At 37.3% G+C, this 19,085-nt stretch overlaps 1 protein-coding gene across 1 annotated transcript in view; it reads right to left on the bottom strand.

Moving 5' to 3' along the window:
- Positions 1-19,085, bottom strand: part of TTC12 (tetratricopeptide repeat domain 12) — a 64,888-nt gene that overhangs the window by 40,363 nt on the left and 5,440 nt on the right. Inside the window, exons 5-7 of the mRNA XM_072426477.1 lie at positions 17,666-17,743; positions 16,316-16,437; positions 5,439-5,498 (exon numbers count right to left, since the gene is read on the bottom strand). Coding sequence (XP_072282578.1) covers positions 5,439-5,498; positions 16,316-16,437; positions 17,666-17,743 — 260 coding nt within the window. The remainder of the gene's footprint in view (positions 1-5,438; positions 5,499-16,315; positions 16,438-17,665; positions 17,744-19,085) is intronic.

Here is a 19,085-nt window from a genome sequence, read left to right on the forward strand (position 1 = left end):
GGAATTCACTACAAACACTTGCTTTTTTATAATTCAGCCTCTGAATGTACTAATCCTTTTATTGGTGGATTTAAAATCACCGCTGCAGTTCATTTAACTTCCTTTATATATTTATAAATGGCAGTACACTGAATGTACACACACTTTGTTTTGATTATTAAAGATATAAAGTCAATTATGTGTTATTTTGTGAACATATTTTTATAATATTCTATTTTCTTCTCTTTCTATACTCAAAAATATGTATTATCTAAAAGTTGGTATTGAAAAATCTTTGAAGGGAAGTAACTATCTTGGTCAAAAAACAAAATATATTCTATTAGAACACTTTTTTCAATAGTATAAAAGTAAATATTATGATCTCAAAAGTTATCCAGTTTGGTAAGGATAACATTTCAAAAGTTAAAAATCTTTTTTCAGACAGAGAAGGTGCCTATTATTATTTTATTAGAGAGAAGACCCTTCTCTGTGCAGTGCATTGATACTAGGTGCACTCAGTTATTATCACTTCTTCATCAAATGTTGGGCCAAGTCCTAACTAACCAAACAACTAAGGTGCTCCTTATGGTATGGTATGGGTGGCTCTAAATCAAGAGTTGAACTCTGCCTCAATCTTAAGTTTATCCTACATTAAACTGGTATGAAAATAGGGCAGTCGTTTGGAGGAACTTTTAGTTTCCAAGGTTTAGAAGCTGGCAGATTTACTATAGGACCAGGTTACGACCTGACATGGTATCAACCAAAAGCTGGCACCCTGACGATTGGTCATTCACACATTAAGAATCATCTGCACATTTGACAGCTGGCGACAGTGAGCGGTACTGTAATAACTACTGCCATCCTATTCATTCTTTTTATGTATAGCTCCTCCCCTAAGGGAGTGGTTCACTGGCATGAGGAAACGGTTAACACGCCGCAACCTCATTACCAGTCTGAACACTGCCTACAGGAAGTCTGCACTGCTCATACTACTGACCTCTAATTCTAAATTTCTGTTCCCATGGCTGCCACCTTGACACAATGGCTTCAGTACTTCGAATCGGTAGAAAAAGCATGACTGCCTGCTTGGTTCATGTCAGTATCTCAAAGTAAAGCCAGAGACAGCTAGGCAACTAGCATCTTCAGAAGGAGGTCAGGTATGTGTCATTTCTATATTTTATAAATAGGAAATGTAAGTACAGTGCTCATTATTAGTTCCACAGTTGCAATAAACTGTTGCAAATTGATTTTTAATAATCATCCTATGTAACGTTTTCAGATGTGTCAGATGGTTGGACTGCATGTTGTTGATCCACCACCACCACCACATGCACACAAAAATATTTTAGAGGGGAAAGGAGGATAAGTCTAAAGATCATCTATAAGAAATGTCCTTAAGTTTGAAATCAAGCTATAAAATATCTGGATCCTCTTTAACTAGAAACAATATTTCTATATAAAGCTGTCAGTAGAAGGCGTGACATGTTTAAGATAACAACTCTACATGTGTGTTTATTGTCACAGACATATTTCATGAATACTTACAGTGAAAAAAGTGACTGAGATATAAAGACAACATATTAAAGCAGTGACAGCTCTAATGCAGTACAAAAGGAATAATGAATTCTTTACATGTGTAATGACAGGCTGTGTCTCTTTATCTGCGTCATTTCCTCCTCCACAATAATATAATCAGCCTTCTAGTCACGCAGCGTGACAAGAAGGAAACCGATTTACTAAACCCCTCTTAAAGCAACACGCATAATCAATAATGCTCCTTGACATTTTATGGTCTTTTTGGTTAGTAGCAAGGTCCAAAGAACAGCATAACAGCCCATATTAACACTATAGTTTTGGTATGTGAGGCAAAAAAAAGTTTTCCTTGCAAATAAATTAACTAGGCCCAACACCGCCAAAAGGTCATATACTAATTTATTCTCTGCTATATTGTAGAAAATAATCCTGTGCTTGTGATGGCCCCTCATAGCTGCTAAACCATATGATGCTGTTGAAGATGGTGTCAAATGGACTTGGTCATCCTCAACTCATCCTCAACTCTTCCAATAGCTCCTTTTTTGTACAGGATAGGGAGGGTTAAAATCTCTGTCCACTTATTGACCCTGATTTATTAAAGTTCTCCAAAGCTGGAGAGAATACACTTTCATCAGTGAAGCTGGGTGATCCAGCAAACCTAGGATGAATCTGGTCCAGGACTGAAAACGTTTGCTAACAAATAGCTAATGACTTTAACCACCTAAGCGTTACACTGAGGTCTAGATTTCTGTACCAAAAGTGATCCACTGTTTTTCATGAAATTTTTTTTTAAATTGTAGACCTGTAACTTACAGAAATATGTCCGAACAGGGGTTCTAGTAGATAATATGAATATAAAAAATGTTTGAAACACACAATCATGTAAAAAAAAAAAAAATTACTTTTAATAAAATTAAAGGAAAAACACAAAAATCAGCAATGTAAACAAATCATAAATACTGAAAAAGCAGTAACTCTGTATATTGTAAAGTACTATATTATTCTAAAACACCTCCCTAGTGTAGTAAATTTTTAAAACTTTGATTCTGTATTTATTGGAGTTTGTTTTGAATTATTTTGTATTGGATTGGATGCTGGAGTTTGTATCCAATCCAATACAAAATGACAGTTTGAATTTACCAGGTATATACTTTGTAATTATTTGAATTATTTTGTATTGGATTGGATACGCAAGTTTGTATCCAATCAAATACAAAATATAAATTTGAATTTCCAAGTTATTTACTTTTATTTTATTTTTTTTTTATTTTCTTGTATTGGATTGGATGCTGGAGTTTGTATCCAATCCAATACAAAATGACAGTTTGAATTTACCAATTATATACTTTGTATTTATTTGAATCATTTTGTATTGGATTCAATACAGGAGTTTGTATTGAATCCAATACAAAATGAATGAATGAGTTTCAGTTTGAATTTCCCGCACACGCGCCGACGTCATCACGCACGCAGGGAGGAGCCGTCCGGTTTTTTTTTCTCCGCCGGACGGCTTCTCCCTGCAGAGATCATCCGGCGCTGGAACGAGGAGGACGTGGGACGATCAGCGGGTCCAGGTAAGATGCCGGCCGGCATCTTACCGGTCCTGCTGTCACCCGACGAAGGCACCCGACGCTGGAGAGATCGGCGGACGATGATCGATGGAGGACGACGCTGGATGAGCACAGGGGGACCAGGTAAGTACGGATGTACAAAATCTCGGGCTTAACCATCCTTGCAGTTTTTTTTTGCCCGAGCGAAGGTCGGGCTTAACTGCAAGGAGGTTAAGAAATCCATTCCAGGTTTCCTGGATCACCCAGCTTCACTGATGAAAGTGTATTCTCTCCAGCCTTGGGGAACTTTAGTAAATCAGGGTCTCTGTATCCTTTCTCAGAGATGTAACAGAAAGTAAGTGAAAATTTCTACAAAATAGTAATTAATTAGAAGATGTCTTCTCGTTTCTAGTTCCGGTGACTGCAGTAAACATTTAAATTATTAAATTAAATATGGTCTAAAAGGTGTATGATATCAGTAGTTGTATTACTTGGGTATTTTAGAATCAAGAGCAAGGTTTCAATTTTTGTGTCAAGGATATCTCCTTTTAATGATATCAATACAGGTACAGTTCAAATGTACTTGGAACACACAAAATCTGACTTGGATTGAATCTGTTTTTCATATTTATTAATTAGCAGGACTGCAGTTGATAAAGGTGTACTATACCTATCAAAGTGAGGTAACGTAGAGCTCAACCAATCTGGCCAGTGGCCATCATTCAGCATCATCATTCAGCATCCTACAATACCTGAGCTCTATTATTTATACCTGTCAATGACAGCTGTCATCATCGGCAGCATACCATACCCATCAATAACAGATATAGTAATTGGAACTGGGATTTTTCAAATTCAGATCTGAGTTTAGAATAGCTCCAATCTAAGTCGGTATTGACTCTGATTTGAAAAGATATTGACTCTAGGTATTGACTCTGATTTGGGCAGCACGGTGGCTCAGGGGTTAGCACTCCAGCCTTTACAGCACTAGGTCCTAGGTTCAATCCCCAGCCAGGACATTATCTGCATGGAGTTTGCAGGTTCTCCCCGTGTCTGCGTGGGTTTCCTCCGGGTACTCCAGTTTACTACCACATCCCAAAAACATGCAGTTAGGTTAATTGGCTTCTCCCTAACAATTGACCTTAGACTACATTAATGACATATGACTATGGTAGGGACATTAGATTGTGAGCTCCTTTGAGGGACAGTTAGTGACACAACTATGGACTATGTACAGCGCTGCGTAATATGATGGTGCTATATAAATACTGTATAATAATAATAAAAAGAACCTACGTTGACCAACCTACTAGTAAGTCACAATATTTGCAGGTAATACCATTGAGTAGGAATAAAAAGTTCATTGCTGAAAAAAAGGTAGCCTGCTGTAATGTTGGTACCCAAATATATGGTATCAAAGGTGCCCATCTGAAGGGAAAGGTCAGTGTCATTGTTTGTTTAAACATCCTCGGAAACTTAGGGAAGGCAGTTAAGATTTACCTGGTATTCCTATATGCAGCAACTTGATACTCTGTCTTACCTACCTTGACTTCTCTAAAGACTTTGGGATTGTTAAATGCCTGAACGAATGAAGTGAATAAATATAACAGTAGCCCTATCTTGTCTAGTTAGTGATAAACAGTTCTGAAATACTCTGGACATGAGTTTAGTATATAGGCTAAAGATCCATGTCCTTATATTCAATATATGACCTAACTCGTAATTGTAACTAGTATTGCCACCACGAAATTCCAGGCTACACCCTCCCTATCTCCCTATCCATGGACCTTTAATTTCGTCATATATTTAAAGGTAGTTAACATTTCTTTATGGTAGCATTTTCGAAGTGATGTCAGCTCAGTCAAGGCTAAATAGAGTAAGCTTGTATTGCAATTGTCTTTGTGTCATCATTGGACAGAAGTTTTTCCTTTGTCTCGAGATCACTGTCTCCTGAGCATCAATTGTTTACACTATGGAAATGAATGCTGTTATGAAGTTAGAGGAAAGGGAATTAGTAAAAATGTTGCAATGATCTGCAATTATATCAGTCAGGAGCTGGGTTTTTACTTAGATTTGTCTAAATTGCTGTTTTTGAGCATTTTAATTAGTGTCACACATCCTTGGCTTGTATCTAATGAGTGCCTATTTTGTGACATGTTGTAAAGTTAAGAGTGTTTCTGAATAGTTGTGTAATCTTTGAATTCATGTGGGGTTCACCCCGAGGGTCTTTTATATTGTAGATATCAGAGTGCAACAATGTGTTTTTTTCAAGGTCAGTGTTAAATATTTATTGCCATGCTTCTAGAACATTAGATTATCATTTTTGTGGTTAATAATGTGTCAAATGTTGTATAAAGATAGAAGTTAGTCTCTTACCTTCAATGCCCACTCACAGTCTGTTATTGCATTCTCGTATCTTTGCAGTTTTATATAAGCCTATAAAAAAAATGTATTAGAAAGCTAGCTGCAACCATGCTAGTACAACTGTATATGCTGTTGTCACTATCAAGAAATCTATTTTAAGAAATGCCACGCAACCATCACCAGAGTGACTATAAACAGAAAGTTTAGTACATAGTGGTTATGTGATGTCGCCATAGACTTTGGTGGTGTTAGGTCTGTGGTTGCTCAAATCCTAAAGGGTCTTTGAAGTGGATCCCTACATCTATGTGAAAATTGTGGAGGTGGGTGAGGAGCACTATAAGTAAATAGAAAGTCTTGGAAATCCATCTAGTTTAAGGGCTCCCCTCATTAGGGTTTGGTAGTGATAGATTCTGTGCACTGCATTCTGTGTTCTAGCAGGAGTAGACACTCCTAAAGACGTCTCATATTATGATAGAGACTGCAGTGCCAATGACCAACATATCTAACACTATCAAAAGTGCTGAAAAAGGGGGAGCCCTAATCCCTGAAAACATATGGGTTAGGTTTTTTTAGTCATACACATATAAATTAATCATTCTTTTTCTACAGGATAGACTTGACTTTATATATTTACAAAGAATCACTCCTAAACCACCACCAGGGTATAGACAGAAAATAAGTGCAAGGAGGCTCCAGGAGATCAGAGGCACCAATTAGCACAAAACATGGAAAAACAGGTGAAAACGGGTTGAAATAAACAACATTTTAACAAACTAAAGTGACAGTAAATTTTTAGCAGAATCTACTGCCAGAAATGAATGTGCTGTGTAAATCCCAGGACTAAATAAGGGAAATCCTTTGGCCAGAAAAGCAGATCCCATAAATGTGCTGCACCTATGTATTTAGATGCTTGCCCAGAGTTTAGGGTTATTGTAAAACTTGCACTTGTTAACAGGTTCTGTGTACACTACAAGTTAATCTATCCATTTAGCCGAATCTGTTTATGAAAGAGCCACATATAGATAGTTCAAGAACAATCTAGTCATAGCTGAAATGGGTTATGTGAAGACAGATTTAAAGCAGATATGCCACAAAAAATTTAGTTTGCATTGTATCTGATGTGACATTGTTTGTACCGCTAGAAAGTAACGCTGTGAGGTTACAATAAAATGATAGCACTAAACTTTATCTAATATCATCTTACGTTATCATCACCATGTCCTTTTAAAAATATATTTATCATTACCACCACCCTAGAACTAAAAACAGACCATCTTGTAGTTTTAGCCACCATGCAGTGCCAAGTGCTCCACTTAGTGTTCACAAGCTTTAGTAAAGACACTGAATCTGCGTTCCTACAATAAAACCCCAGCTAAAACTGTCTAGTTAGCTTTACGCAGAGGTGGTAAGGTTTGGAATTTATGTGACATTTTTAGTTCTGTCTGTATCCTCATCAAGAGACTTTCCTTTGTTTCCTGTTCCAAAGACATGGACTAAAATCTTCCCAAAGAAAGGAAAATTATCTGCTGTCACTATATCTGGCAATCTCATTAAAGGCTTGACCCATCTCTTGTTCTGATGAGATGTATAATATGTTGGATTTCCCCTTACACTGGGCACCAGTACATATTAAAGTTTTAACCTTCCCCCCGCACTATCAAATACAACATATTAGGCCTGGAGGTTTATTTGAATTATGATCCATGTTACATGGCAATTATATTTAGCATGTAATACCTTAGCTAAAATGTTTAAAGTTTAGTTTACACACTCAAAAAACCTATTATGACCAAATGCTTTGTAATTAGGAGGTAATGTGAATAAAAAGCCAAGGCTTTTTCCTTACAATACTGGATAAAGATTAGCATTCATGTTCTATTCTGTTATTGTGTGTAAAAAAAATTGGGAGAAATGTAAGCTGGAACAGAACAGAAGTAAAAGGTAAATCTTCCAACTGAATAGAATTTCTCCTACATTTGAGAGTTTCTTTCTCATTCTGCTGTGTTTTGGGGACAGGAAGAGAGGTAAGATACTATTATTAGGACAATGATTTCTAACCCATCCTTAAAGCTTCACAGAGTAAAAAAGTTGGGAAACAGTTTCCAAATAATCAACTTAACAAAAATCAGGTATAAGCACAGAAAAATAAAATACCTACATATGATAAAAACATATTTACAGTGTTTTTTCTTTAACCACCTGAGCGTTACACTGAGGTCTAGATTTCTGTACCAAAAGCGGTACACTGTTTTTCATGAAATTTTTTTTTTAAATTGTAGACCTGTAACTTACAGAAATATGTCCGAACAAGGGTTCTAGTAGATATTATGAATATAAAAAATGTATTTACTTTTATTTTTTTTTATTTTTTTGTATTGGATTGGATACCGGAGTTTGTATTCAATCCAATACAAAATGAGCGTTTGAATTTACCAGTTATGTACTTTGTATTAATTTTATATTATTTTGGATTGGATTGGATACGCAAGTTTGTATCCAATCAAATACAAAATATAAATTTGAATTTCCAAGTTATTTACTTTTTTTTTATTTTTTGTATTGGATTGGATACGCAAGTTTGTATCCAATCAAATACAAAATATAAATTTGAATTTCCAAGTTATTTACTTTTATTTTATTTTTTTTTATTTTTTGTATTGGATTGGATACGCAAGTTTGTATCCAATCAAATACAAAATATAAATTTGAATTTCCAAGTTATTTACTTTTATTTTATTTTTTTTTATTTTTTGTATTGGATTGGATACAGGAGTTTGTATTCAATCCAATACAAAATGACAGTTTGAATTTACCAATTACAAACTTTGTATTTATTTGAATTATTTTGTATTGGATTGGATACAGGAGTTTGTATTGAATCCAATACAAAATGAATGAATGAGTTTCTATTTGAATTTCCCGCACACGCGCCGACGTCATCACGCACGCAGGGAGAAGCCGTCCGGTTTTTTTTCTCCGCCGGATGGCTTCTCCCTGCAGAGATCATCCGGCGCTGGACGAACACGGACGTGGACCATCAGCGGGACCAGGTAAGATGCCGGCCGGTATCTTGTGTTCGGCATCTTACCGGTCCCGCTGGCACCCGACGCTGGAGATCGACGGACGACGATGGACGGAGGACGACGCTGGAATGGGAAAACGATGCTGGAATCCTTACCTCCATGGTCCCGCTGGATGTGCACAGCGGGACCATGGAGGTAAGGATGTGACAAAATTACGGGGTTAACCATCCTAGCCATTTTTTTTTGCCCGTACGAAGGTCGGGCATACCGGCTAGGTGGTTAAATTACAAATATTTTATTTACTTTCAATAGACTGTAATAGAGAATTCAGCCATGCCAAGTAATTCCAACTTCTTCCTTACACGTCCTTACATAAAGTCCTCTCCTCTGAAAATGTCTTAAAGCACAGCTAACCCTGCTATACTCACCTGTCCCTGTTCCGATGAAGGGCACCACCACCCTCTTCTTTCTTCTGCTCTTTCAACATGTGATCTTCCGTCATTCTGGTTGGCTAGGCCAGGATGACATAACTAGGCATGAGGGAGTTCATTTAGTGCTTTCACACGCAGGGGAAGGCAAGATTGAAGTGATCCTGGCAACCAACAATTGTTCCACCCAACAGTTTCACAGAGTGATCAAATACTTAAGAATGCTTCTTGCACATGGGACATCCCCTGTTCCTTTCTACAATAAAGCCCTGTCTGAGCACACAGTTTTAAAGTAGAACTTTAGTTTGCTTTAAGTACTGTTCATGCTAGTCCATATATGTAAAAAAACTCTTGAAGAAAACATGGTTCAATTTACTCAAATAGGGGTAAAAAGTTTCTTCCTAATTTCTTGAACTAATCAAATGTTCCCTGGAACAACAGTCTCTGTTGTCTTTACTTTAATCTTTATTAACCAATTATATTTTGTGCTTCTAGAAAAGCATCTAACTTTTTCTTAAAAAAAAAAAACTCTATTCAATGTGCTAAAGCTACTTCCTGAGGGAGGCTATTGCACATTTCACCACCAGATGCAAAAAGTGTCCCCTTGTCCTGTGCAATAAATACATTTGAAGCAGGGTGACTATATGGACCATTTAAATATTTTTAAAAGGTGATCATATCCCCCCTTAAACGTCTCTTCTCAACGGAGAAAAGATTCAGTTCAGCTAATCTCGCCTCATAGCGAAATTCCTTTTATAGTTTAGTCAACATCCTCTGCATTCTCTTCACTTACGCAATGTCCTTTTTGTAAACTGGTTTCAGGTGAGGTCTGATCAATGCTTTGTACAGGGGCAGGATTATGTCTCAATCTCTGCAGTCTATTTTTCTTTTAATACAAGAAAGTACTTTGCTATTGGGGTCCAGCAACAATCTCAGGTCTTTGGAATGTCTACCCAATGTAGGTTTTTTACAGGTAAATTCTATGTATTCCAGGTAATGTTATGGGAGGATTTTTGTTGAAATGAACAGTCTGCCAGCTGGACCTCTTTATGCATACTTTAAATCAGCATGTACAGAAAAGAGTTCTACCAAAGAAGTTATTTCAGGTCCTGACAAAATTGATATAAATGTGTCTATTAAAGACCTTCAGCCATTATACTCACCGGAAAGGTAACTTTGAAGGATGATCTCCCTCATTATAGATGACCCTTGAAAGCTTTATCATTTTCAGACACATCATTTTAGCACTTTTCCAAAATAACTCAGAGGCAGTTCATTCTATTATAATTTATGCCAATTTTTACAAAGCATTTTTAGGTAATCAAAAACTGCAGTTGATCACCAAGAGTAATTTACATTATTCACTCCAGTCACCTCCACTGACACTTTTCTCTGCAGTAAGCTTAAACCGGAGATGACAGGCATAAAAAATATTATCTCGTAACTCTAAATGAAAGGGAAAAAAACACCCTAAAGATGAAACTTCAATTCCCACAATTGGTTATACAAGTGAAATCAATTAGAGAGACACTAAAATGTGATTAAAATATATAATACTTTAAATATAGTTATAAATTCCATCATTCCTTTTTTAATTTGCAGCTGCTGTGATTTTATAAAACTATTAAAGAAAAAATTTCAATTGATATTTCTTGCCAACCCTTAGGCAGTACTCCGGTATTTATAAGACATTTTTATTTCTCAGACCTACTAAACGCAACAAACCTGTAAAGAACTTGATATCAAATTAGAATCATCCACTGCAGATAGTTTCACATATACTCTTAGCATGCCTAAAAGATGCAAGTGCTGCAGCTATTTACGTTGCGGAGAGTGTGTGATTATATTAAAGGTGTAGGTTCACACGTAGGAATTAGAATGACCTACATTCATATCTATGTATTAAAAGCAAGTGTGACTCTGTCATAGAGTTTGCCAAAATTACAAAATAATTTTGCAGTTTTTCACACTTGCATATTTTATCATGATGGGGAACACTGCGCACTGACCACTGGACTCAGGGAGTAGAAAAAGAGCTGCCAGCTGACGCCTTTAAGGTGCCTGGATAGGGAACAGAATTCATGTGACAAGGGGAAGGGTGACTTAATGGAGGTGTTCAGAGTTGGGTAAAAGTTGGTGTAAACCTTAAAAGTCAGTTCATGCCCCATTAATGGAAATGGAGAAAGTGGAGAAATACACAGAGGAGAAGGAAGAACACTAGCAAGGATGAGAAAGAACTGGGGAGCAGACAGGGGTCTAATACTAAAGGGGTAAACATTTGGTGTAATAATAGGGAGGCTAGGGGGTGTAACAGCACACAGAATACCCTGGGGGTGAAATAGTAAACAGGGGATATACTAGATGGTAACAGCAAAGGGGGGGTATACCAGGAGGTTTAAATAGTAAAGTGAAATAGTAATTAGGAAATTGTAATACAAAAGGAAGTGAGACTGAGGGGGGGTAGTAGCAAAGGGAGAATATAGTAAGGAGTTGGTATTGTAACAAAAGGGATAGACTCAGGGTTTCATTGTAATGGGGAATATATTAGGGAGTGTAATAGTATAGAGAGAATGGACTATATGGAATGGAAATTTGATAGACTAGCTGGTGTAATAGTAAAAGAGGAATAGACTGGATAGATTGAATAGTAAATGGAGGATAGACTATAAGTATCCACTTCCGGTGCAGGGATTCAAATCCTTTCCACAACCTCCCACACTCTTCTACATGGGCAGAGAGGGAGGTTGGACACGAGAGGAGGATAATGCCAAAAAGGAAAGCTCCAGACAGCCAGCAGATACCCCCTGTACTGTCTGGTATGGCATAATAAATACATAAAGCTAAAAAAGGGAGTTTGAAGAGAGGCAAGTGCATGTTGTGTGTCAGAGCCAAATAAAGTGATTTTCCCAGGCGATCACAAGCCAGCTTGCCTGGGGGGAAAATATAAATCCAGCCCAATGTAAGCAAAGAACAAACAAATAAAATGAGGGTTTGGTATTTGACTTTCAACAACACTGCTTAGCTTTCTTAAGCTGGCAATACACTGGACAGTTTGTGCATGATCAAGTCAATGCTCTCAATGCCTCCCCTGTATTGAATTATTACCTGGCATCTAATTAAATACCAACCAGATCAAGGGTACATGCACAGGTTCTCAAAATTCATGTTTACACTAGTATAAAGAATTCCTGCTATATATCTAACATAGTTCTGTCAGTTCTAAAGGAATACATTGAGGAGTAAGTCTGGTCGATGGCAGAAGCAGCTTTCCAATGACAACCACCAGCCAAAAAACAAACAAGTTTTCTCAATTTATTAATATTTCTACTAATTTATCAATTAGTGACATAGTTTTTGATTGTGTTTTATTAGATTCAATGTTTTATCAAATCTAGTATCTAATCTATTAAATATATATAGACCAGTGTATGGCCATCTTTAGATTGCATATTTTAGAGAAAAAAAGGCAAGCACTAGAAAAAAATCAATGAATTTTGACGTTACTGCTATGTTGACATGCTTGAAGAATTAAAAGATTCAGCTTTATTCCGAAAAGAGAACTATAAGCAAATGCACAAGACACATAAAAGAGAGAAAATCACTCCCTTTATAGACTACCAATCGGCAAAAGAAAATAGCAGTCTAAATGTCAGAATACCCCGCTGAGCTGGTAATTTGACCACCTAGTGGAAGAAATTATGATTCCCAAGAAATATTTCTTCCCATGCATAATCCTGCAGGACCTGTGAGAAACTCTTAGTAATTTTAAATAAAGATGTTTTTGTTTTATAATTAAAGAAGATGACTGCAGTGGAGTCTACAGAGGACAACTGTGTAGATTAAACTCATTTCCATTTAACTGTTTTGATAACAGTTTTTTCAATAGTTTATTGTTATATTTGTCAGTAAATCTCCAGTTTGAAGGTTGCAGAGTTCACCCAGATGTTACATATTCCTCTGATATTACCTACATATTACATGCTGGAAAAAAACTGCTCTTATGTTGACTCAAAAGTGTAAAAATAGATTGTAAAATAGATTGCAAAGTGACTCCGTTATTCCCTTTTTTGAGCCTTCATTTCCCCTATTTACCCTATTCTCTACTTTTTGATACATATTAGTACTATAAAATGTTTCTGGTACAATAGATTTTTCAAAATGACAGCAAGATACTTAAGGTAAGTTCAGACTAGCACCAGGAACAATCATTTGCGTGTGGCTCCCAGCAGCTGGCATCTTACCAACCACACGGCAACCAGCACTGCAGCTCTTTTTCTTAAAGATTTATCAAATGTACTAAACCACTCATGGCCACCCCCAGTAATTCTCTATAGTGGACGCTACATGTAGCATCTCCACCAGCCAGGCAGCAGTTCAGTAGCGTTAGAAAGCGGTAACAGCACCTCAACCTCACAGCCATTTATGAACTACAAGTTTTTTCACATCGCCTTGGGTGCCCCTTTAAGATATGAATATTACCATGGAACATATAATAATATTATTTTTCAACTGTATTTATAAAGCACCAGCATATTACTCAGCACTCTACGATAAATAATGTAGGGGTTGCAAATGACAGACAGATACAAACAATGACACATGAAAAGAAATGGAGCCTGCCCAAAAGAATTTGGAATTATTAATATTTTAGTAGGCCACTAAGTAACTTGGAAACAGAATCTACTTTTAAAGCTTCTGTAATATAAAACATTTTCAGAAATCATCAAATCACATTTGGTTTATACACTTTAATGGAACAAAAAATTAAGAATAAAATATGCCTGTGGTGACACTTCAAGGACAACACATAAATAATAGAAGTGGATGCTAAAAGCCAGATATTATCAAATATATAACATTAACTATGGATTTCAGAGAGAAAAGTAACATGATAACACATGGGATGGATGTCTGCAGATACAAAAGGAACAACATCTATATGTGATGCAGAAGCATTAAAGCCCAGTGCACATTTTGTATTAGTGTCTAAGGAATTCTGGTGGAATGAATTCATGGATGATGGATTTTCAAAGCCTGATATTCTGTAGATAAGATAATGTGCATGCTTTGTGGAGTGTGTCTGTTAAACAGTCTCTACATATCAGAACTGACACAAGAGAAATCTATTAGCATTTTACTCCTGCAATCTCCAGTAGTCCCAGATCCTATTTACAGACGTTAATGGCTTTGAAATCCTGATGAGCAACTGCAGATTTGACCTTCTTTACTGCTGTTTAGTAGAAAAAATGACTAGAATCCAAACAAATGACACACCACCATTTCCATTTAGTATTTTTGTACTTCACCAGTTAGGACACAGAACTTAAAATTAAGGGTGATCATGAACATAATGCAGTCTTAACTGTGAGGGTAATGTAAACACAATGGGTATTTTAGCAGTGTGTGTACTAATTATTAAAACTGGACTCCCGGCATTTATACAGTATATATTGCTTCAAAAAATACGTTACGGCATTTACAGCTCAGTCCACCACCCTAGCCATTTGAAGTTTCAATTGCTAATGGATTTTTTTTCTAAAATGCTTACTTGTGTGGCTGATGTGTTCATTTCATTACTTTCCAAGTCACACATTTGGAACTTGGATGCAGCTAATGAAATCAAAGCAAAGTCAGAATGACCTAGTTGCATAGTTGTTATAGCATAGAAGTATAGAAGCCATTAGATCAGCATGGCACCAGGCTAATCAGCATGTGCAGTAGCAAAGGGCCAGATTGGCCACCTTCCTATTTCCCTCAAACCAGATTACTTGCCACCCATGCTGAATATTAGGAACCTTACGTCCCAGGTTCCCAGTTAGTGAACCTAATGGGCCTGATTTATTAAAGCTCTGCAAAGCTGACAAGGATACATTTTCATCAGTGAAACTGAATCACCCAGCTTCACTGATGAAAGTGTATCCTTTCCAGGACCTGGAATAGATTTCTTCAAAGTAATTTGCTATTTGCTAGCAAATTATTTGAGTCATGGACCAGATCCATTCCAGGTTTGCAGCTTCACTGATAAAAGTGTATCTTCTCCAGCCTTTGAGAGCTTTAGTAAATAAGGCCCTATGTCTCTGTATTACTTTAAGCCCCTGTGTGCATGGTAAAGTATATTGTAGAGGTGTACTACAATAACCTAAACAACCAAAAAAAAAGTTGGTATGACATCAGTAAACTATATTGGAGATTAATTAGCTTAAAATAATACACGGGTTAAATTAGAAGTAGGAAGGTTTACAGAAATTAAGCATTTACAACCTCAGTACATGAGACATACACAATGCACATATCATTATTTACCATGATGCATTTGATGGCCTTTACCATGTTACATTCAGCCTACCCAAGTTTCTATAGCCTCATAAAGATTTCATCAGTGATATTTTCAAATTGTACTAAGGAAGACAGTGAATCTAAAGTTAAGATGAGTATTTATCAGGGGTTGGGATGTGAGAGTTATTTTTTCAGGGGCTCCTATATTATAACATGCACTTTTTTAACGTAAACCTGAAGTCTGCATGTCTGTCTCCCTCACAGGAGCCAGCTGTGACTCTGCCCCTCTCCTTCTTGTTTAATTAGGTAGACTGTCAATCACTCCCTGCCAAATCAAGACATCACAGAGCCTTCCTGGTAGTCAAACATAAACTATACTAATAACTATATGCTACTTACAGGAGCTATCATCTTTTGCAAAAGCTGACAGTTCTTGCTCATATTTTATTAATTCTTCAATTTTTAATGTTTGGCTCCTTGTCCGCTCTAAATGGTGAGAGAATGAGTTTATGTAATTATCTAGAAAAAAGGGGACAGGTTCAACACCATGTACTGTAAGAGAATGGAGAGGCTGAAAGTGAGATTGTCTGATGAATGCGACTACTGAGAGAAAACTAAAGAGGAGAACATACATACCTACATTTTTTAAAGGGACATCCTCACTTCAGGTACACTTTAAAACCCAACTCCACCAACAAGGAACAAAGACCAAATGGACAGCTGTACTATCGGACCTGGTTTATTGAAGCTCTCCAAACCTGGAGAAGATACACCTTAATCAGTGAAACTAGGTGATCCAGCAAACCTTGAATGGATCAGGGTTAGGATTAAAAACTTTTGCTAACAAATAGCAAATTACTTTTGAGAAAAACATTACAGGTTTGGTAAATCACCCAGGTTCACCAATAAAAGTGTATCATCTCCAGGCTTGGAGAGCTTTAATAAATCGGACCCATAGTTACAGTCACACAGTACACGATACAGGGATAGACTCTGTTATCAGTAGAATGACTACAAGGTCTATATTAACAGTAGTAATAAAAAAAGGTATTTCTCTTCACTATGCCTATTCAGACATTGTTCCAAAGTATACAAAATTTAGAAGGTTAAACCATTTAGCATTCATTGTTAATAAATGTAATTATCTGCAAAGGCCACATACCTGTGCTCTGTTAGTATATAGGACCTGCATGTCTTTAAGCTTTTCCAAACCTTCACTGTACCGTTGAATTGCAGTTTCATAATCGCCTTTTGCATATGCTTCATTTCCCAGATCCTTTAGGGCTGTAAAATGTATATAAATGTATATTTAAAAAACAAAAACTTTTCAATGAAAACTACAAATTTGAACCTGAACACAACATGGAACCACAAATGGTTACAAAGGGCAGATCCTACTGTTGTAAAGAAAACCAGTTTGGTCAAAGAGAGAATTCAGTTGAAAAGAGAACCAGTTACAAGGGAGGTTATAAAAGAAAAAAGAATATTACATTTTATAACTTTGTAACCATGTGGCCTAATGTAATGATTTAAATATGCCAATTTATTTAGCTTTATTTGATAGATTGCTTCACTCATCTGAAGTCTGACAGTTGCTATCCCTATTAACTGCCACCACCCTTTATGTTGTTGTACATACTCCAAGTATGTATGCCAGTTTCATAGTAATATGAACAACACTGTTGACTCAAAAGCCAAAGACAAGTGACAAGTAAGTGAGGCTTGGCAACTGACACATCAGGAACTGTTGGACTGACGGGTGACCTCCCACTTCCAGATAGTTAAAATGAGGATTATATAACATAAGCAAAATAAAAGTATGCATATAAATGTGCACCAGTACAGTGGATGGTTCTGGATCCTTTTAACCCATGAATACTTTAAATATTATAATTTATTATGACTGTATATTCACATTCTCGCATATAGCTAGCTGGTGTTCCCCAAGAATCATAGTAAGTAAAAAGATCTAGACCTCCACAGACTACGGGTCAGAACTAGAACCCTTTGATGTTTGCAGTTATAGGTCTGACTGTTGGACTTATCCAGATAGATCACTGCTCCCACACAAAAAGCAAGGGACCACTATGCTCGTGGGATACAGACTTTTCAACTAAGGCTATGACTACTTTCTAAAGAAAACAAACTGTGAGACTTATTTGGTTTTAACCTAAAGATCAGTCGGGCTATGAAAGGAAAATCCAATTTTAAACGAAACTGGAAGTGGAAAGATCAGTTGCTTGGTAAACTTTATACACCTTAGTGTTCCTTATTGTTCTGCTGCTTGTATGCTTCATTTCTGGGACCTATCATCTCCGGTATTTACCAATATATCAGAACTTCAGAAACATTGGTTTAATAACATTGGAGTTGCACGCCACGCTTACCAGTGTATGATTTCTTGCTTTTTATATTGCCTTTTAAAACCTATACTACTTTTTATATAAATATGTTTGTACAGATAAATTGCCTTTAAGTTCTTAGTTGTTCTTTGGACTTTATTATCAATTACCATTTGCGAGTGCTTTGTTTTCCCTCCGTTTTTCAGAACGTTCCCTGGCATCTTTCTCCAAGTAGGAAAGGAAAATTTCTATTAGTAGAAAATGAAATAAATGCTGTTGATGTTGATTCATTTTATAACTCTGAACAATGACAGACAAAATGACATGGTATATCATATAAAGGAATGTTTCTGTACCTTTTTAACATAGAGGAACCCCTTGAAATAAATTTCAGGTCTTGACATCCCAGACCTGGTTAATGGCAGAGAGATATCCGTAACCTTGACCACAACTTTTTCTCAAACTGCCTTGCATCCCTAACCACTGCCCTCTCCAAAAACACTTCCCCAGATGATGCTGCCACCATGTTAAACCACTCTCTTTTCCTGGCTTTGGATAAAGTAGCCCCTGCCACCTTCTGCTACCCCCGCCCTGCCAACCCCCGACCCTGGCACAACACTCACACCAAACAGCTACAAAAGACTATTCATTCAGCTGAGCGCAAGTGGAGAAAATCTGGCATCAGCGCTGATTTCATGGACTACAAAGCCAATCTACAAAGCTTTAACAAAGAGCTCACTGTCACCAAGCAAAATTATTTCTCCGCAGTCATTTCCTCTCAAGCTTCCAAGCTACGCAACCTCTTCTCAACAATTGTCTCCCTCCTAAACCCCACACCTTCTCCCCCCACAACATCCTTCTCTGCCCAAGACATTGCCACCTCCTTTAGAGATAAAATAGACAAAGTGTCTCTGCTCACCGAGCCACTCCAATTATACCCACCCCTTCCACCTGTTTTCTACAAAAGACTCACCGATTACCTGAGCACCAACTCTCTCCTTGACCCCCTCCTGTCTGGTTTTAGAGCTGCCCACTCCACTGAAACAGCCCTTACTAAAGTGGCCAATGACCTCATCAGAGCTAAGTCTCAAGGCAACTTTTCCCTGCTCCTTCTCCTTGATCTTTCCTCTGCTTTTGACACTGTTGATCACCCCCTTCTAATACAAATAATGCGCTCCATTGGTATCAGTGACGCTGCTCTCCCTTGGTTTGCTTCCCATCTGTCTGATCGCTCCTTTCAAGTTTCTTTCAATGGTAACTCCTCCCCGCCCACTCTCCTCCCTGTTGGTGTTCCCCAAGGGTCAGTCCTTGGACCGGTTTTCTTTTCTCTGTACACCTCCTCTTTTGGTAGTCTCATATCCTCCTTTGGCTTACAGTACCATCTGTATGCTGATGACACTCAAATCCATCCGTCCACCCCTGACCTGTCTCCCTCAGTCCTGGATAAGGTCTCATGCTGCCTGTCAGCCATCTCATCATGGATGTCTGACCGATTTTTGAAGCTCAACCTGGATAAAATAGAACTCATCATCAACCCCCCCTCAAATTCCAAATCTCCCCCTGACATATATCTAACTGTTAACAACACTG

Source organism: Pyxicephalus adspersus, chromosome 11, assembly GCF_032062135.1.
Source record: "Pyxicephalus adspersus chromosome 11, UCB_Pads_2.0, whole genome shotgun sequence".
NCBI lineage: Eukaryota > Metazoa > Chordata > Amphibia > Anura > Pyxicephalidae > Pyxicephalus > Pyxicephalus adspersus.